At 37.2% G+C, this 21,851-nt stretch overlaps 1 protein-coding gene across 1 annotated transcript; it reads right to left on the bottom strand.

The window, feature by feature from the left end:
* Window positions 1–1,212: 1,212 nt before the first annotated feature.
* LOC138710112 (probable RNA-binding protein 18) lies at window positions 1,213–19,795 on the bottom strand. The gene is made up of 5 exons (XM_069840747.1): window positions 19,644–19,795; window positions 17,308–17,405; window positions 9,689–9,902; window positions 4,907–4,980; window positions 1,213–1,503 (listed from the first exon to the last, which is right to left on the bottom strand). Exons 1-5 carry the CDS (start codon window positions 19,656–19,658, stop codon window positions 1,311–1,313), a joined length of 594 nt encoding a protein of 197 aa, XP_069696848.1. The 5' UTR covers window positions 19,659–19,795; the 3' UTR covers window positions 1,213–1,310.
* Window positions 19,796–21,851: the final 2,056 nt, after the last annotated feature.

Raw genomic sequence — 21,851 nt, 5'->3', positions numbered from 1 at the left:
CTCCTCATCTGTATTTAGACTGCTGCTGTGGCTACGTGAATATCATGTGCGCCTTATAACCAAGCATAGGCAATGGAAGAAATTTATCTTCCGTTCACGGAACTGGCTGTTTTTCCAGTGTCTCGTGAGTGTCCTGTGATGTTTCTGCGGTAGTCCTGCATCATGCTGATTCATGACCAGAGAGACATCTAGTGTATGATCAAAAGAATCTCTGTCCCCTACTTGCAGTGACATGTAAGTCGGATAAAAGGGGAGGTTAAGCAGAATAAAAAATAATTTACAATTTAATTCAACATTCACTTGCACAAAAAAGAATAAAAAGTATCTAAACTTTAAATAAACTCCGCAAGAATGAATAACTAAACGAAAATTACTGCGGACACTTGCTAAACATATGCAAAAACGCAACGAAAAGAGTGCTAAAAAGATATATAAACATGGCAAGATTGTGAGTACCTGTCTCACTAAGTGGTTTCATCTACTTGTATCCTCAATAACATTTCATACCACAAATAGTGCTCAGAGATGTCACCAAGTTTTCATGTCTAATAAATGCTTGAACTGCACATATACAACTTTTTACAGGAGGCATGGATGGGACATAAAAACTTAAAAAAAAAATTAGGATTGCTGCCCACAGCCAAAATTAGCTTCAACTCTAAGCAATAATGAAGTTCAATTTCTCGAAGAATTGAAATACTATGTTAAAAAATGAAAATTACATTACGAACAGAAAGCAAGCGCTACAGCACATGAAAAGAAGCTGCCACTGCTTCATACAAAAATGTTGTTACATCTTTTTCCCTTCAATCAGCAAGGCCAATTTTTGTTCGTGTGGCAGACAACCTTCTTGAAAACATGCAAATCATTAAAATACATTTGTTAGTAGTTAGTACACTTCCATGATAGTTTTCACAGATTTTAGCTCAGCAATTTCAGACCCCCATAAAAACGTATAAATGATATTTTACTGAAATGGGTGCTGGAGTACAAGTAGGTAACTCGACTTTTTCTGATTCTGAGTTATCTGTTTCAATAGATTATTTAAGTAGTAAGGTTAATAGGTTGGATGCATACATTTCCTAATTATCTCGTAATGTCAGATTTGCATGTCATGACACTCCACTCCAGTCACATTAATTTGTAAATTTCTTTGCAGGTTGCCCAGGGAAAGGATGGGTGTCAGGTTCACTATTTAATGAGTGTACCATGTATAGACAGTAAGCATATATTCCTTCATTATAAATAAGTAAAAAATATTGTAAAACTTTACATTTAACGAATCTGGCATTTATACTTCAAACACATAATCATCTGCGGTAGTTTGTGGGTCTCCTGTAGGGTCTGGAATCGTGTCTTCCTCTGCACTGGCGTGTCTTCAGGGGGGCTTGCTGCTGAGTGAACAAGTTCCCTGCCGGAGCATTGTTCACCTCGAAGTCGTCCAGCGAACTGTGCTCCATCATCTTCAGCTTTGCTTCAATGGCTTGAATGGTTGTCTGCCGACTGAAATGAAACATTCATCACAGATCTTGTCAATCTCAACAGCAGTGGTGCAAAATATTCAGTGGATACCAGTAATTTATTATTATTTTTAAAAAGTAAGAAACTTTCTCCAATGTTAAGCCTTCTAATTATTTTTTTTCTTACTTAGCACAGACTTGATATGTCTCCTTTGCTTAAACTAGAACATTTTTAAATTCATGTACACATACATTACTCGACATAGCGAAAGGCATTTGAAATAGTAGGTTCTGCCAAATCTGTTTCTTGTACCATTGCCTACTGTGCAACAGATCTGAACAACACTTCCACTAATTCTGAACAGAGTTCATCTGCGCATTCAGTTTTCATTTACTTAAATGGAAATGCCATGAAAATTACAACGTCTTCCAACTGGAAGAACTCTGTAAATCTCCTTTCAAATTCAGTGCGCAAATCTAGTTGCATTGCAAAACACTGGAAACTGCACTCATCTTCCATAAAACTGAATGAAGTTCTTTAAATCACACGCAAACAGCGTAATCCTTTGCTTCAAATTCTTAATCGCACTCATAACTTCTACAGAGATTCGTTTTTTCCTTTTAAGTTAACATTTACTTCATTTAGCTTTTCGGTAATAGCACAAAGAAATGTTAGTTTCAGTAACCATTGATGGTCTTCTAAATCACGATAACATTCTCCTCTGGATTTTAAAAACTCTCCAATTCCTGGAAGAGGCTCCTGAATCTTCTTAAAAATACAGCCCAACTGAGCCAACATGCATCTGTGTGCAAAAAGAGATCTCCGTGCTCAGCTTCACATTCTTTGATCGAAGCTCGAAACTTGCATCTTTGCAAGTTTCTGAGTTAACAATGTTGAATGCTGGGATCATAAATCATTTGAGCTCAGAATTGTTTAACATAGCACATGCTGATGTAAGATACAATGGTACGATGTGAATGTAGGCATATTAGCATTCTTGCACAGTGTAACAAACCAATCTTATTGCCAACCATAGCTGGGGCATCATTCGTTGTAATGGACACTAATGTCTTTATATATAATCTTTGAAAGTCTTCTAATATCTCGACCTCGTTTGAACCTTCAAGGCTATAGCAGGAGTTCTGTTGACAAACCATTCTTACAAAAATACATAACTGCACTCTATCAGTAGATTCATCGAACTGTAGAGACAGAAAATTGCATTTACATATACACTGCTCAAAAAAATCTAAGGGAAAAGTACATTATTTGCTTCCGTTTATTATTCATTATTTTATGTAAGTATCTGTACAGGGCATCCAGTTGTAGTAACGAGTACGACCTCCTCATGCATTTAACACTGCTTGGCATTGCATCGGCATGTTCAATGTCTTCTTGCAGAAGATTATCCCAAGCCTGAATTAGAGCAGTCTGGAATTCTCCAACGTTCTCTATATTGTCCATATGTGAAGTTATCCCATGCATGTTCTATGGGGTTAAGATCCAGGGACTGAGCAGGCCAAGGCAGTACAGAAATCTCTTCTTGCTGAAACCATTCACAAGCAGCTCAAACAGTATGAGCATGGACTTTGTCATGCGTAAGAATCAAACGTTCTCCTAGGACATTAGCTCCTTGCTATCGACAGGTTTACTGCAAACTGTGGCTTGGTTAATCTAAAATAATGCCTGATTATTTCATCGTCCACAGTGTGGAATTCTCCCTTTTCTTCTCTCAACTGAATGTGATTTCTTAGTCTGAAACATTTTCTACATTTCCTTCTTGACATTAATACAGCTAATTCTTCTTCTCCTTCTTCTTCTTCTTCTTCTTCTTCTTCTTCTGCTTGGGCATCATCTAAGGATTCTAACTGCACAGCATTCTTAAACTAAAGCATTTTAATAAACTATTTCGATCATCTGTCAAATATATACAGTACAGTAAAATTCCTCCTAACCGGCACCCAAATAACTGGCAATACCAAAGCAACAGCACTTTTGGTTGGGCAAAAAAAAAAAAGTTTAAATCTGCCAGTCTGGGCCGTCAGTTTTGCTACTTTAGGAAGTTCACACGAACTTTCATTTTCAGTGAATATTCGATCCTAAAATGTGTGTATTATTTGTGTTTTATGATGTGTTTTAATAAAGAAAATTCAAGCAGTTTTTAAGTTTAGTTAGTTATGTTTGGGCCGTCAGTGTTGCCACATTAGGAAGTTCGCACGAACTTTCGTTTTCAGTGAATATTCTAATCTCAAATTAGTGTTTTATTTGTGTTGTGTAATGTGTTTTGTTAAAGAAAATCCACACAGTTTTTATGTTTAGTCAGTTATGAGCAAGTGATCGAGAAATAAGCTTCATATGGCTGCAGTTTCAACATTTGGCACCATGAAATACGAACTTTTTTTTTGTATATATCAGTATTTATTTAATTATCCGGCAAAATCTCGTATCCGGAACTTGCCTGGTCCCCTTGGTGCCGGTTATGAGGGATTCTACTGTACAATGGTTTATTTTGATTAGGTGTTATCAAATCTGCTGCTGTATAGTGTAATCAAAATCGTGTCTCCATTACCTACACATAGATGGCTTCAATAAAATGCAGTTCTCGCTGTAGTGTTGCACAGTTCATAGTGTGTCAAGTTTTCACCACCAATGTTGACTGGCTCAACTTAATGAACATCTCCTCCAATGTTTTCGTATCTCTAATAACTCTGAGAACATTACCAATTCCTTTTGCAGGTGGAGAAAGAAGTTTTCCAAACCAAAGATAATTAAAATGTATTTAAGATACACTTTTCTCAAGAACTTTTATGTGGACTGCCCACAATGTCTACTGAGAAACACTAGACACTACTAGCATTTTAAGAGAAAATGCTACGAAAATTAGTGTTGTAAGTTCTGAATGATGGGTCTCCAGGGTGTAAATGCCTAATACTTACTGTATGACTAGAGCCCGGATATATATGTACTAAGAGCTAAGAATGATCCCTAGCATAGGAGGAGAATAATAAATTAATGTAATAATAAAGAACTCGGTCACAAGGACTAGACAATGCATCTTGTAAACTGCACACTGATTTATATGTAAGGGGTGGGTAGGAGCTTTGAATAGTGTTAACAGTAGGCTACCAAAGGGAAGGAGTGGGGCATTAACTATACTGAGTAATTAATACGTTATAAATCTGGGCTCTAGTTATGACACTTGCAATTCATTAAAAACGTCAAAACAGCATAGTTCACTTCGTAATTATTAACATGTTTTCCAATTTAATTTGAAACATTATGCTTTATTTGGGGGAGGAAAAATGACCTTTCATTCGTCCCTGGAAGGGGCAGGGAGTATAAGTACGGCACTTATACCTCAGGTAAGAATGAAATTTGATTTTCCTTTTTGCAAAATACGCTACCAGCAGCAGACACCATTATAAAATAAGATGACAATATTTACCTGATTTTCTTGTCACTTTTTGCCCCAGCTAATGCTGGAATCTCTAGTTCTGGCTTTGATCTGTCTAATTCTTCCTATCAAAGAAAATTCACACATTAGTACTGACTATGATATCCTACAGAACATATTTACAACTTTGATTCAACAAAAATATAAACATAAATGCTACTGGCCTCCATCTCTTATTACTGATGAGCTGCCAGTTAAACTACAAGCAACTTTCCTGTTATTAAAATAGACAATCGAAATAATACCTAGTAAGTGTCTGTCAATGCACAGTTTTTGAATATGTTCTTCAAAATCCACTGAAGTTTTTTACATGATACATTAAATAACTGATTTTATTTCAAACATTTTTATATTTCAATAAGCACAACTTTTCTAGAATTCTGTCTGTTATGCTAAACTGCGCAGTGAATCTGAAAACTAGCCTCTTGTCAAGCAATTTTGTCTGACTGCTCAATAAAAATACAATTTGTTCCTTTTCAGTCTTATATCTAATAGGAAAGCAGTCACACGAAATTTAGCCAGGAAACAGAGAAACCAGAAACTTTCAAATTTCTGCAGTTCCTTCCTTACAAGGACTGTTTCGTGAATGTCACAGAAAGAATAAAATCGTTATTGAAGGTTATACATCACTTTCACAGCATAACATGAGCACACACTGACTGACCTTATTCGATTTTTTCCAACCAGTACTCACGTCTACCTAATATCTGTTGCAATGGTTATTGAAATAACAACACCCTCTAATCAATTAAACCCATGTTAGAGCAACAATAAAACCTAGTCACATATTAACGTATTTCTTTTACATTATAACTTTCAACTAAATTATGTATTACAAGAAATACCATTCAGTACCCTGCACACTGCCACACTAAAAAATGATTAAATCCACTACATTTTATGAGACTTCGACAGAAAGCCTAGTCACATGTTTCGATAGGATGCCATACTAATCGACTCAGACACTAAACTTAACAGTTGAAAGCAGTCCCATTCCGTATTCGTTCTGGACTGTAACCCCATGCTGCTAACATTACTAAGCAGCTCCTTTCCATATCAGTACTGGCTGCTTAACAATTCCATGCACAATATTGTCAGTTTTAAATTTGGAAGCGTCTTATATTCGCATCAGGTCTTAAAATCGAGTATGTACAAACACGAAAATGCAATTTGAGGACTGTAAAGATTATTGTATTGTACTAACACAGACTAAATATAAAGATATTTAGATATCTGAACTTACATAACTGGGTATATTGAGAACTCACAACTTGCAGCCCACACTCCATTTTTCTCAGCAAATTCAACAACATTCACCTTAAATGAAACCGTATAACTTCTCTGGGAATTCATTTTCTTATGCAGTATTTGAATGACACATGTCACTCAAGCACAAGCTGTAATACTGAAAGGCTTGATCAGGTAGAAAGGATAAATGGACCAGCCAGCTTCCACACTCCTACGATCTCATTGTTTTCGCTAAAAGTTACCGGAAGAGAGTGAAGTCTGTCCTTAGACTGACCCTAAAGATATTTCACGTACTGTTCTCCATCGACTTGGGAATCTATTGTATCCTCTTGACAACGATTTTCTGAAAAATTTACAGTTTCTGTCTCACTTAAAATATGGCACTAGAATGCTATTAATAGTGTTTTCTTATGGGTGTCATGTTCGCATACTAAATATTTTATAAAACAACACCTTAAAAAATTAGAACGGTTTTATAATTGATGAGATCTTATTTTCGAATAAATATATATTTCTAGTTTTGACACTGCAGAGAAATAGTAGATGTGGCAATGCTGCATACATTTTAAAGTATGCTGCAAAAGGGTATCTGTTGGATACAGGGGGGGGGGGGGGGAGCCATTAAACCTTCCCACTGAAGGCTTTAATGAACCAACCTGGACAAATACCCAATGTCCCATCCCTACCTTCCCGTGGTGCAGCTGTTAGTAAGCATAATTTTACAAGGGAGGGGCTACTCATCAATTAGCACTGGTCAGCTTGATGAGTTAATGACCGAATTTGGTATAATTTTCCTCTATTCAATACCTAATTCTCTCTTTACCCTTTCCAATCCAGTCCTCTGACTGAACTCTTACTTTCTTCGACCCCGACAGTATTAGAGCATTTGAGGCCTAGGGGTTCATTTCACTTTCCTTCCTACCCTTCCTACTTTTCTGCTATGGCACTAAAATCGTCCTCCAGTGGCTTAAGGAGGGAAAGCTGGTGATCAACAAGATCTCCCAGCTAGGTCCAATGGACCCATCGACCAACAGCAGGTGTGGTCCTCCAGACATTCTGGGGGTTGTGTGTGAATGAAGTGGCCACCAAAACGTTAAAATATGGTGTTCACTTAAATCGGCTACAACTTGCCATTTTCACTGTATCAGTCTCCTAACTGTCCATTGTGCAACTCAAATCAAGAAATGGATTCAGAACATCTCAAAATCTGTGCGTCAGTGGCTAACCATGACAATATCTTTGAAAAATATTGGAGTGCAAGAGGTCAAATGACTTTGTCAAATGCCTGGCACTAGAAAACAACATTTTAAAGTAGGTCAGGTGGCTACAGTAATTACAAGTCAATAATGCAGTTCACAAACAAATGCTGCTTGTCCATAATGGAAACAGGACTGCTATGACACTTAAGTTACTGAGAGACAGAACAAACGATTAAGTACAATGTAGAGGGATAAGTTGCGAAGGAGTATGTGGATTTACAGAGTACGACATGTTAGAAATGAAGTTATCTTACAAAGAATGAATAGGAGCGCATCCAAAGGTATGGTCATGTACAGTGGATGAACCAGGAAAGATGGCTGAAACAAATTATGGAAGAAGTATGAGAGGATGTCTTCAGACTGCATGGAATGAGAAATACAAGAAGGCTACTGGGAAGATCGGAGAAGCTGGCAACTGTTATAATGAAAAGTGAAGAAGCCTTTAAAAAGTAAAAAGTAGCTAATAATTATAATCAATTGTGAACCCTGAAGTCCAGACCACAACATTATGAAACACTCAGAATAACTGAGGATCGTTTTTGCAAAACTTGCTAACTGCAAAAACTAAAATTTACAGGAAAGACAAAAAACTGAATGGAGATCAGTAGGTTATAGGTGCAAACTGTGAATTACATTTTATCAATTACAGCATCAGAGGTCTACTAACAGGTTATTTTATAATTAACTTTAATTTAGTGGCACTTTTTTATTAAACCATTTTATTTCGACAGTTTTTCCAAAACTTGCTTTCTTCAACCTAATACAACACTTATCTAACATTATACCTAAATTTTAGAACTGTGTCATTAATGAACACAAAAATACAGGTGACGAGAAAATGGAAACTGCACGGCTAAACAAAACAGTGTCACTGTTATACATGATCTGGTAAAAAGGACGATTAGTAGAATTTTTACAATAACAACATTTAATAATATTGTATAGCAAAAAGCAGTTGGTAGAAATGACGATAGCCTAATTGAAGCTTATGAGCCTCAATACCTTATCTTCAAGATAGAAACTATTTAAAAAATTTCATCACTGAAGTTACTGTACAGCAGCCGTGGCAAAGAAGAGTTCGTGCGCCGAGCCACTGTGTAACCTGCAACGTGCATAGCACCTATGGAGGGAGGCGGACAACCAAAGGGGAAATGAAGCAACTGTCTGACTCAGTAACGGATTTTCATTTTGCTTACGTCCAGCATTTAAATATAATTTTATATAGTACAAGGCTACAAACTAATGTTTCGTACGTACAACGAAAAGAGAAATGTACAAGAAAACATAGGCCACATTATCACGACCTGAAATTAACTGTCTTCAGAATGTCTCTGCGACAGAGTTTCAAAATCAGGAATTATGTCATTTACTGCCAGACATAGTTGATCGCGAAGGTGTTTGTCTGTCAGTCGTGATCTACATTTGGTTTTAACTATTTTCATTATTGAAAATAATTTTTCACAAATGTAAGTTGTAGCGAACATGGCTTCAACAGAGCAAGCGAAAGAACGAAGCTTCGGATACTTATTTTTTGACAAAGATTTGAAAAGTTCAACATCTGTCAAGTCCTTACATCTAGCTTTCATTGCAACATCACATTGTAAATCTATGAGTTCAAATTGAAGATCTAACCGCATCATTCGTATATCTGCTGAAAAAGGGTCGACGTACAGAGATGATGATGATGATGATGATGATGATGATGATGATGATAATAATAATAATAATAACAACAACACTTAACCTTTTAATGTTTCATCAGTAACATGTAATATAATGCCGTTTCATGTTATACAACCGTTTTCCTTGTAATACTGTACTTGTGAACAAATCATACATTTAATATTCTCACCATATTGGCAGCAAAAAAATGCGTCCTCCCGTCCCACTTGAAACTTTCGTTTTTGTAGAGGTACATGGTTTCGAGAGAGACATTGCGACGATATGCCACTCGCAGGTCAGAGACAAATACAAATGGAATGGAGTTTGACTCCAGTAAGTGAGAGGGTGGGGGTTGTGGGAGGTAGAAATGCACAGGTATCACTGCGAGCCACAATGTGCTCGTGAGTCGCATTTTCGCCGCGGCTGCTGTACAGCATAGTTCATGAATCTTGCAAAGGCCATTAGCTGGAACTGGGGTACACAAATTGCAATTCCACTCTGGTAATTATTGTCCTATGAAGTGTGGAACATTTTCTAATTCACTCTGCATCAATAAGAAATAACTCCCATCTTCGAAATATATTTAACATTAAGTACCGGTTACCTTGCTGATACTGTTGGCCCACCTCACAACCACCCTCTTGCAGCCCATCAATGTTCCATCGAGAGAGTCCTTTGCTTTTGCTGCATCCTCACTGCTGGAGTACGTCACGAATGCGTAGCCTCTCGGCTGTCCTGCTGATGGTCCCGAGCGATGGAAAAGGAGGTCGAACTTCTCAATGGTGCCATGTTTTTGCACAAGTTTTAGGACGTTGTACCAGTACGGAAAATGCAGACATACAAACATGAATATCACACACAAAAACAAATTTAAGTAATTCGAGAACACAAAAGTATTTTATATAAGAGACTAGAAAGAAGAAATTCCTAGTTTGTTCACAAATTTAGTTCTGATTATGTATTACATGCAAAATACTTACTTACTTACAAATGGCTTTTAAGGAACCCGAAGGTTCATTGCCGCCCTCACATAAGCCCGCCATCGGTCCCTATCCTGTGCAAGATTAAGCCAGTCTCTATCATCATACCCCACCTCCCTCAAATCCATTTTAATATTATCCTCCCATCTACGTCTCGGCCTTCCTAAAGGTCTTTTTCCCTCCGGTCTCCCAACTAACACTCTATATGCATTTCTGGATTCGCCCATACGTGCTACATGCCCTGCCCATCTCAAACGTCTGGATTTCAAGTTCCTAATTATGTCAGGTGAAGAATACAATGCGTGCAGTTCTGTGTTGTGTAACTTTCTCCATTCTCCTGTAACTTCATCCCGCTTAGCCCCAAATATTTTCCTAAGCACCTTATTCTCAAACACCCTTAACCTATGTTCCTCTCTCAGAGTGAGAGTCCAAGTTTCACAGCCATATAGAAGAACCGGTAATATAACTGTTTTATAAATTCTAACTTTCAGATTTTTGGACAGCAGACTGGATGACAAGAGCTTCTCAACCGAATAATAACACGCATTTCCCATATTTATTCTGCGTTTAATTTCCTCCCGAGTGTCATTTACATTTGTTACTGTTGCTCCAAGATATTTGAATTTTTCCACCTCTTCGAAGGATAAATCTCCAATATTTATATTTCCATTTCGTACAATATTCCCGTCACGAGACATAATCATATACTTTGTCTTTTCGGGATTTACTTCCAAACCGATCGCTTTACTTGCTTCAAGTAAAATTTCCGTGTTTTCCCTAATCGTTTGTGTATTTTCTCCTAACATATTCACGTCATCTGCATAGACAAGAAGCTGATGTAGCCCGTTCAATTCCAAACCCTGCCTGTTATCCTGAACTTTCCTAATGGCATATTCTAAAGCGAAGTTAAAAAGTAAAGGTGATAGTGCATCTCCCTGCTTTAGCCCGCAGTGAATTGGAAAAGGATCAGATAGAAACTGACCTATACGGACTCTGCTGTATGTTTCACTGAGACACATTTTAATTAATCGAACTAGTTTCTTGGGAATACCAAATTCAATAAGAATATCATATAATACTTCCCTCTTAACCGAGTCATATGCCTTTTTGAAATCTATGAATAACTGATGTACTGTACCCTTATACTCCCATTTTTTCTCCATTATCTGCCGAATACAAAAAATCTGATCAATAGTCGATCTATTACGCCGAAAACCGCACTGATGATCCCCAATAATTTCATCTACGTACGGAGTTAATCTCCTCAAAAGAATATTGGACAAAATTTTGTACGACGTCAACAAAAGTGATATTCCTCGAAAGTTACCACAGTTGGTTTTGTCCCCCTTTTTAAAAATAGGTACAATTATGGACTCCTTCCATTGTTCTGGTACAATTTCCTTTTCCCAAATAGCAAGTACAAGTTTATAAATTTCGCTATATAATGCACTTCCACCCTCTTGTATTAATTCTGCTGGAATTTGATCGATACCTGGAGACTTGTACTTTTTCAGATTTTCTATCGCAATTTCGACTTCTGAAATCGTGGGTTCGGGTATAAATGGCTCAGCAGTTTGTATTTCAATATCGTCCCGATCATTTCTATTTGGCCTATGTACATTTAGTAGTTGCGCAAAATAGTTTTTCCATCTGTTTAGGATTGATGAAGAGTCTGCAAGCAAGTCACCATTCTCATCCTTGATCACGTTTACCCTTGACTGATATCCGTTCTTAAATTCCTTTATACCCTTATATAAATCTCGAATGTTTTTATTCTTACTATTTGTTTCTACCTCATTCAGTTTTTCCTTCAAGTAACCTCTCTTTTTATTCCTAAGTGTACGACTTGCTTCCCGTCTTTCATTGAAATAATTATCTCTATTCTCCTCAACTGGATCCTGTAAGAATTTCAATTTTGCCTGTTTCCTTCTTTCTACTACCATGCAACAATCTTCATCAAACCACGGTTTCTTTTTCTTAGTTTCATAATAACCTATGCTCTGCTCAGCTGCAATTTTGATACTATCTCTGATATTTTCCCACACGCTATTAACATCTAATTCTTTCTCAACTTCGTCGGAACTTTCTAAAGTGGCAAACCTATTCGAAATTTCGACCTGATAATTTTGCTTAGCTTCCTCGTCCTTTAATTTCAAAATATTGAATTTAGTAATATTAACTTGTTGCTCTACTCGCTTGGCTACTGATAATCTTTCTCTTAATTCTCCAATCACCAAATAATGGTCAGAATTACAGTCTGCACCTCTGAAAGTTCGAATATCTACTATACTAGTATGTCTCCGTTTATCTATCAAGATGTGATCTATTTGGTTGTGTGTCAATCCATCTGGAGAAGTCCAAGTATATTTATATATATCCTTATGGGGGAATGTTGTACTTTTGACAATTAAATTTTTCGATGTGGCAAAGTTGACTAATCTAACTCCATTGTCACTACTAATTGCGTGTAGGCTCTCTTTTCCAATAGTTGGTCTAAAAATATCCTCCCGTCCTACTTTAGCGTTGAAATCCCCCAATAAAATTTTCATATGATATCTAGGAAACTGATCAAAAGTATGTTCCAATTCCTCATAGAAGCTATCCTTTATATAGTCGTCTTTCTCTTCTGTAGGGGCGTGAGCATTTATAACTATGATGTCGCACCATCTACCCTTAAGTACTAAATATGATAACCTGTCACTGATAAATTCGACCTTTTTTACTGCTGATTTTATTCTTTTATGTACAAAGAATCCTGTTCCTAATTGGTGATTATTATTTCCTTCCCCATAATACAACAAGTAATCTCCTATTTGTGATATGCCATTCCCATCTAACCTAACCTCTTGTACTCCCACAAAGTCTATTCTATATCTAGCTAGTTCTTTTGCTACTAATGTTACCCCTCCTGTTCTATAAAGACTAGTTACGTTCCAAGTGCCAAATCTCAAAACCTTATTCCTTTGCTGTGGTCGTGCCAGAGAATCAGTCCTATTCCGAGGCTTACTGTAGGAATTCGTAACAAGCTGTTTTTTACGGTGATGGGTTGTTAGCCCTTCGCCCAACCCCCAAGCTGGAGGACCACCCCTTATCGGCTGTCCACGACTGCTTATTCAATATATTCGCAGCTACCCTCCATATCTGGAGGCCGTCTCCTCTATCCGCAACCTGAGGACGCGCCATGCCGTGGTGATAGGGACCCACCATACATGGGCAAAATACTATTAAAGCATATTAATTTTGATATACTGCTACTCTGTAGGAGGTAACAGTCGAAATGTCTAGAAAGCTACGTGAAGTACTAGCAGTGTGAAATGGAGAATTTAGAAAGTTAATGCAAGAGCAAAGTATGCAGTCACTCGATTTTTGTGGCTAAAAGGCCATGCAGCAGTAGAAGATTGTTGGAGGTTTACAGTATTATGATACACTGAGTGTCTGAGGGATGCAATTCCAAATAAACGTGTGTTATGACTTGCAACACGGCAATGCACGACTACATACTGCAAATGACACGAAAATACTGATATATCAATACATCAGAGAAATCCTTTATCATCCCTGATACCAGAGTGATGTGAATGGCTGTACCTTCCTGTCATCAACAGCAGGCTTGTGACAAATGAGCTCTAAGCAAAAATGATGACTATGGCGGTCAGCAAGCAGCTAAAATGGATTTGTTTATAAGTTGAAAGTTCATACAAAGTATCCACAGTTTGATTATCAAGCTGTTTTACGAGTAGGCAGCAAAGTTTGTTTCTGTGGCGGACACTAAGCATAATGCTATTTTGTTACACAACGATGCAAGCTGGCTAAGCAAAGGAAAAGCAACAGAAGATGAATGCACTTGTAATGTTTATGAAAAAAAAAAAATAATGAGAAAGCCAAGATATTTTTGCTTTTATGTAGCAATGATGAATACATGTTGAAAGAGGCATTTTTAGGAGCTATGCATAAGAATATCAAACATAAAACAGCAAAGTAAGGACAAAACTGCGACAGAAATGATAGAAAGCATTACGTCAAAACCTCTGCTGATGGAAGACGAACAGAAATGTATTCACTTTAAGTTATTTGTTGAATGTGAAGTGCCTACTATTGAATAACGGTCTTACTAATAAACCGTGTATAGTTTTTATACGAGATTTACGCAGAGCTGAGACAGAAAACGTTACTAATAAACCATGCATAAGGATGGACGTATAAACAGTCTGTAACTATACAATGGGAATTGCTTTGCAGTAGGTATATACACGAAACCCCTTGTTTAAGCGTTGTATATAGAGAAAAAATGGCCGCCCCTCTAACAGCTGTTCGTATCGACTGACATTTTATGATGATGGTTACCTTGTAACCACAGAAGAACAAACCAAAGAGCGCAGAATAATTAGAATAATATTGCTGTAGCTTGTACTCTTTGATCAAAATATAGTGTGGTAATCGATGAGTCAGTTGTACTATTGATACTTAACACGGAACACCAGAGCGCTCTACCCCGGATGCAATAGAGAACCTCAGATATTCTATTACCTTTCGGAATGAATGACGAAACTTTGACGTAGCTGTGTAAGAGCTATACTGTTATACACGATGTTTGTAGTGATTATTAGTAAGGAATTTACACACGACTTATAAACTAGCTACTCATTGTATAAGTATAAGACAGTTAAACGTCTGTATAAAGAGTTTTTATTAGTAAGACCGTAAAATAAAAGTCAGTTATTGAAAGTTTGGGAAACTGCAAGAGAGCTCAAGCAAAAGAAATCATGCTCTCACCTATTATAGAGTTGACAGTTTTTTTCACAAGACTGTAAATGATTGAGGCAAGATTCACAGACTTTGCATTGCCAAAACTGTTCTGGGCATTTATAAAAATACTTTTGTTTTAACACTCTTACAAATAAATTATATTCCTGATGGACCAAAAGCAATGTTATATACGAGACAGATCAAGGTAGCTTACAATTTGAAATATGTGATATTGAAAGAGCTCAGAAGAAATTAAAAGTCATTTTAATGATGTTTCTGTTTTATTGACATATTTGCTGATAATCAAGAGGGTTATAATAGGAGAGAGGGGCTCATAAGCCGGATTAAGCATACGCTTCTCACAGCCACAAAATAGAATTCAAGTTAGCATACTTAAGTAAAGCTTTGTTTAGGTTGTTTTGTTTAATATTATCATGTATTTAATTTAAGATCATTCGTATCACTGTATAAGTGCAGTCATCTAATGGATGTCCATTATGTGTCTACTAGATTTAATTGTTATTTCGTTTTATTTTAATAGTATTGTAAATAAAATATCAGAATGACCTTCAATATGCAATTCAGGGACACAGTTCCAACCCTACTTCCTTCCTATCCCTGCAGTGCAATATAAACATCATGGCAGACGAAACATGCGTATTTTTCTAGTGAGAGGTTGCTCAACCAGTTTCGACTGATAATGTTACCACTAAACAATGTAGGTAATGGCCTCATTTTTGTTACATGCCTTTTCTTGACAAGATCTTTCAGTGTGCTAAGTTCTCACCATGATATAGCTGAAGGATTGACAGAAGCTGAAGGTGGGATGTGTGTAAATTATCATTCAGGAGCAGCTAGGATACCGAAAGACGTGTTCACAGTGGGTGCCAAGACAACTCACAGAAGATCACAAAGCCACTCAGGTGGGATTCTCTCTCAAGCATTTGATGCAATTTCATGAGGAAGGAGTGCCGTTTCTGCACCGTACATTACAGGGATGAAACATGGGTGCATTTTGCAACATCAGGGACGAAGCAAGCATCCATGTCGTGTAAACACGTATCAGCCCCACTTAGCAAGAAATTCCAAATAGCTCTATCAGTGAAGAAAGTTATAGTGATGGTCTTTTGGGATCACAAGGACGTGCTCCTCATTGCACCAGGGGAGCAACAGTGAAAGTTGCCAGTTACTATCACATACTGGGGCATTTGCAGGAGGCAATTCACAGAAAATATCCGCACTTCTCCCAACAGGCACTGTGCAGACAGGGCCAGACCACACGCAGCCAACAGCACGCATAACTGTTATAGCGCTTCCGGTGGGAGGTACCAGACCACCCTCCTTACAACCCCGGCCTGGTACCCACCAATTTCCATCTCTTTGGAAGTACCTGGGTGGTAAGTGATTCAACAAAGATACAGTCATTCAGCAAGCCATCGTGATGTGGCTTCAGCAACTTGACGCACATTTCTTCTATGTCGACATTGATGCCTGGGTCTATTGTTGGAACAAGAGTTTGGACAAGCATGGTGACAATTTTCAAAAGTAATGCTACTGTGTATCAGTATATCTGCCTGTGAAATAAAGTTAGTCCATGAAAGCTCTTGTTACCTTACTTTTTGAAGCACTGTCGTACCTCACAATGCTGGGAGATCGGTTTATATCAGAATTGGATCTGTTAAATGGTTTATACGGAATGATGCTCCACCACATTAAGGCACACTTGTCTGGAATTGGCTTGACGACAACTTCCCCAACCAGTGGATAGGTTGCAGAAGATGCCTGACCTAAATCCACTTGACTTTGCTTTCTGGGGTTTTCTTAATGAAAAGATACACGAAGTGAAGATTCGTCACCTGCAATATCTATGAACGGAGATGGAGGAAATGACTGCTGACATGCTACACTGCATTGTAGATAACATGAAGTTACGTCTGGAAATGAGAGGGGATCATATTGAACATATTTCATAATTTAGCACATGATGCAGGATTTGTCAGACACTCTGTACAAGGTACATATTACTGCACATAAACATATCAAATTATACTAGGTACCTGCTGCCACAGTACTGTATTGAAATCATAATCACCATCACCTATGTCTTTTGAATACTTATGTATATACTTACACCTAATATAAATTAATTTGTTGCTAGATAAACTTGTTATGCTTAAGGTACCTACTAATTTTGTGTGTCTACTAGGGTGTAGTTTCATTTCCAACCAACAGCAGTTATTAGGGCTATGTGCATTTGTACAAATTAGGATACAACTTGCAACAGAACACGCTCTAATAGCTGTACTTGTGTAGGTAGCATTCCCAGAGTATAAGGCTCTCCAGTAGCTGCTGGCAATAGGTCATCAAATAAACGTGCGATTGTGTTGCAAAAGTCCATACACAGCGACTAAGGGATGCAAGAAAGTATTCATTAAAATAAAAAGCACTGACTTTTAGTAACAACTGAAACATTAAATGCATATCATTTGATACTTACTCAGTAACACGAGGATCTAGGTTCCCTAACCACAGCCGTCTGTCTTCAACTTTATTTTCTGGAATTGGGTCCGGTAAGGAAACAGGCCTCTTCAAAGGCTGAAATCATTTAATATGTTAAGTGCTTACAATAGCCAACATTAGGGCATCTGAACAATTAGCATCATGCTTATCTTTAAAATTGTGCATAATTTACAATTACATTTAAAAAAGAACACATGTTTAATCGGAGTAATTCAAAGCTACTGTTCTAAAAGTAGCATTCCTTAAACAAAGTTTACTGGTTTAATTACGCCTGCTTACTAAAACATATGAAACATATGTTTTCAGACAATCTCCATATTCAGAAGATCAAGAAAAATCGGATATGTTTTCTTACTCAAAGGTCAATAATACATCAATTTGAATGTGTTACTAATACTAAACACACTTATAGCATAATTCTGACGTTCTGAATCTAATACACTAATATAACATAATGCTGATGTCCTGAATCTAATACAAAAGTATAGCATAATGCTAATGTCCTGAATCTAATACACAAGTATGGCATAATGCTAATGTCCTGAATCTAATACACAAGTATGGCATAATGCTAATGTCCTGAATCTAATACACAAGTATGGCATAATGCTGATGTCCTGAATCTAATACACAAGTATGGCATAATGCTAATGTCCTGAATCTAATACACAAGTATGGCATAATGCTAATGTCCTGAATCTAATACACAAGTATGGCATAATGCTAATGTCCTGAATCTAATACACAAGTATGGCATAATGCTAATGTCCTGAATCTAATACACAAGTATGGCATAATGCTAATGTCCTGAATCTAATACACAAGTATGACATAATTTTAAGTACAGTCTTGGAATTTAGTTGAGTCGTAGGCCTATGTATCGTATATGAAAAAAAATTGAGTGTCAACGCCAATTTCACACCGAAAATAAGAGCCGAAAGTTGCTGTGAAAGTTCTAGCCAGCAGAGAGGTGCTGGCGCTAGAGCAAGGTGGAAGGGATAGGCCATAGGCGGCAACACATGCATCTCATTTTCGTATTTCCTTATTGATTCACTGAGAAAAAGCGAGTTTTCGTAAGGTGGAATCAGTGACAGGTTAGGTTAGTTTAGGCTTTTGGTATGACTTGAGGGCACATTCTTAGACAATTGTGACTATATGCAAGACATAGCAAAATCCTGAACTAACCTGTCACTGATTTGACCAAAGCGAGTTTTCGTAAGGTTGAATCAGTGTCAGATTAGGTTAGGTTAGCTTAGGCTCTTGGTAAGCCTTGGAAAAAGGGCACATTCTTAGACAACCTACACTGATTCGACCTTACGAAAACCCGCTTTTTCTCTGTGATCAGTAAGGAAACGTACGAAAATGATATGTGGTGGCCCTCACTGTAGTCTACCCCTTCCACCTCGACAGAGTAATTCCTTCTGACCGCATCTCTCCACAGGCCCCAACTTTCACAGTAATTTTATTTTGGGTGTGAAATATGCATCGACAATCAATTTTTTTCTTTACGATATCTATGACTCGTCTAGGACCCAATAATGCAAATACATTTTGGATAAACTCCAGAACATGGATTGCACCCTTGGCTTCTAGTCAATTCATACATATCATAAACACAAAAAAGAGCCGACGCCAATTTCACAATTGCTGTGCTTTTCTTATTCCTTGCATATACGAATCAGTGACAGATTAGGTTACGTTAGTAGGTATGTCTTTCATACACTCAAAATTGTTTAAAATATGTCCTTTTACTGTCCGCCTTCCTTTGGTAGGTAACGCGGTTGTAAAGATTTATCTAGTGAAATATTCTAAACTAATTGCGAAAGTTCCACGCTAAGTTATGTTAAAAACACTGAATAAACAGCTGAAGGTGTAACTTATTAGTGAAGTACCAAGGGAAGTACTCTGCGCTAGTTTAGCCATTAACCTAAATCTTTCTTCCAAGACACAACTAAGCTTATCCCATAATCATACCTTCCAACCCTGTTACTCAACACGGGGTTAGACTTTAAGTCATGTTAAATTAATCTATTTTTATAGGAACAGGTCATAGCCCTGATCAAACCCTTTCAACCTGTCCTTGAACTACGGTTTATGCTAATCTAAGTTACCGGTAACCTAACCGTTTGTACTTCTAGTATGATCTACAGCTCCCAATTCTTTCAGTAGAATAACACTTTTCCGGCGCACATGCGAATCTATCAACAAATAAAATGAAGTACGAACCCATGAATCTTTACTGTAACGATCGCTCAAATTTGCTAATTTATAATAAGTTGTCAAGATATAAGTCTTAACCAAGTATGTACATACCTCAATGAGACTCATTTTGGTACAAACACTTGACAATTTAGAGTTATATGTATCCTAAATCTATGTAAAACATCGCTCAAATTACATATTTTATGCAGTTGTCAATGAAATGGATACAGGATTGTAGCCTGTAAGTAGCTCTCTTCATTACAGGGTTGCCAACATATTAAGCCCAGAAATCCTTGGAACTCATATTTTTTTTTTCCCTAGAGTCCAATAAAAAATCCCTATTTTCAAAATAAAATTTCAATGTAAGATTGAACATCAATCTTTATTGACAGAGCTTAAAATAAGAAGCAGAATATATACCGGTAGCTATCACACTTAAGTTGTATAATTGTACGCAAAGCTTGCTTGCTTGCTTACTTACAAATGGCTTTTAAGGAACCCGAAGGTTCATTGCCGCTCTCACATAAGCCCACCATCGGTCCCTATCCTGTGCAAGGTTAATCCAGTCTCTATCATCATATCCCACCTCCCTCAAATCCATTTTAATATTATCCTCCCATCTACGTCTCTGCCTCTCCAAAGGTCTTTTTTCCTCGGGTCTCCCAACTAACACTCTATATGCATTTCTCGATTCGCCCATACGTGCTACATGCCCTGCCCATCTCAAACATCTGGATTCAATGTTCCTAATTATGCCAGGTGAAGAATACAATGTGTGCAGTTCTGCGTTGTGTAACTTCATCCCTCTTAGCTTCAAATATTTTCCTAAGAACCTTATTCTCAAACACCCTTAATCTCTGTTCCTCTCTGTACACAAAGCTAACCAAATAAAACTATAAAACAAAATTACAAATATTTGTACCATAATAATGAAGGCTCACACTTAAATTACATTTAGATGCTGTTTAAAACACTTCATCTCAGTGCTCCGTCGATTATATGATGTTCAGTTCGCCCATATCATAACACCTCCTCCACCATTTGTCCACCATAAAGAACTACTCGTTGGACATATTTTCAGCAGACCTGTATACTCTCTGACGTCTGTTGTCATTAAAGAGGCAGTATCTGGCCTCGTCAGTAAAGAGGACATTTCCCCAAAGAATACCTTCTTTGATCCTCTGATTGATCCATGCTCATCTGTCTGCGATGGATTGGTTCAAGTGCTAGACATCGTAGCAGTCTACAGGGCGTCAAACTTTCTTCCCAGAGTCTATTTCTAATTGTTTGATCAGATACCAAAAGGCCAATGGCGTACTAAGGTCTTGTTGTATATGTCTAGCTGTAGCAAATGATGTTCTTCTTGCTTGAATGATGATGTGACAGTCCTGTCGAGGCGTAGTCTTACAATTTGATCCACTGCCAGGTCTTCTGGTTACCAAACCTGTCTCCCAAAAACGAGAAAGTACTCTAGGAATCACACTCTGGGATGTACCTATCAAATCTGCTATATCAACCTCACATTCACCTCACTGCTCTAATTAAACTCTATTTCTAACTGATCACTTGATAGATAATGCCTCTGCATGTTAATTCAAAGAATATTAATGAAAAACAGCAATCCTGTTGTTAAAACACAATTAAAAATTAAATTAGAACTTGGGTGTGTGAAATCTGATGACACAAATTCTGATTATTTACAAAATAAACAATTGAATTAGGCTTCAAATTCTTGTTGCTATGCAACATTCAGTTGTTTTCACATCCAGGAAGATAATAACACCACAGTCTAGTATATGCAGTCACGAAACTTGAGTTGTTGAGGGTACTAGGAACAATAGACTGTGCCAGTACTATTTCGCATTGTCTGTGATGAGGCGATAGTAGCAATCCTAGTGGTTAGCAACTATCTATGGATGCATATTCCCTACATATTGAGCTTCGTGACTGTATATACTAGACTATGATAACACCATAATTATTATTTGAAGAAAATATTTGGAAGTAAACAATACTGCAATATTCCTATTAATTTTTGAATAGTGTAGTTGAAATAAGAAAATGTTTGCTAGAAACTCATAAAACTCCAACTTTTGAACACGACTGACAATATTTTCTGTTCCCTCCCATCAGAAGACAAGCTTCACTTTTGAAATGTTAAAAAAAAAAAAAATACTGTTATTCATTGCAATGTGTTTGACGAACAAAGAGAAGATGAAGATACAAATTTATGTCCAGTATATTTTGTATTGTACAAACTATCTTTATGTACCAGATTAAGTGGTTCTACATATTACATGTTGTAATTTCTCACATATT

Source organism: Periplaneta americana, chromosome 12 (assembly GCF_040183065.1).
Source record: "Periplaneta americana isolate PAMFEO1 chromosome 12, P.americana_PAMFEO1_priV1, whole genome shotgun sequence".
NCBI classification, from domain to species: domain Eukaryota; kingdom Metazoa; phylum Arthropoda; class Insecta; order Blattodea; family Blattidae; genus Periplaneta; species Periplaneta americana.
The sequence above is the reverse complement of the archived record's forward strand: the minus strand, read 5'-3'. Positions and strand labels throughout refer to the sequence as shown.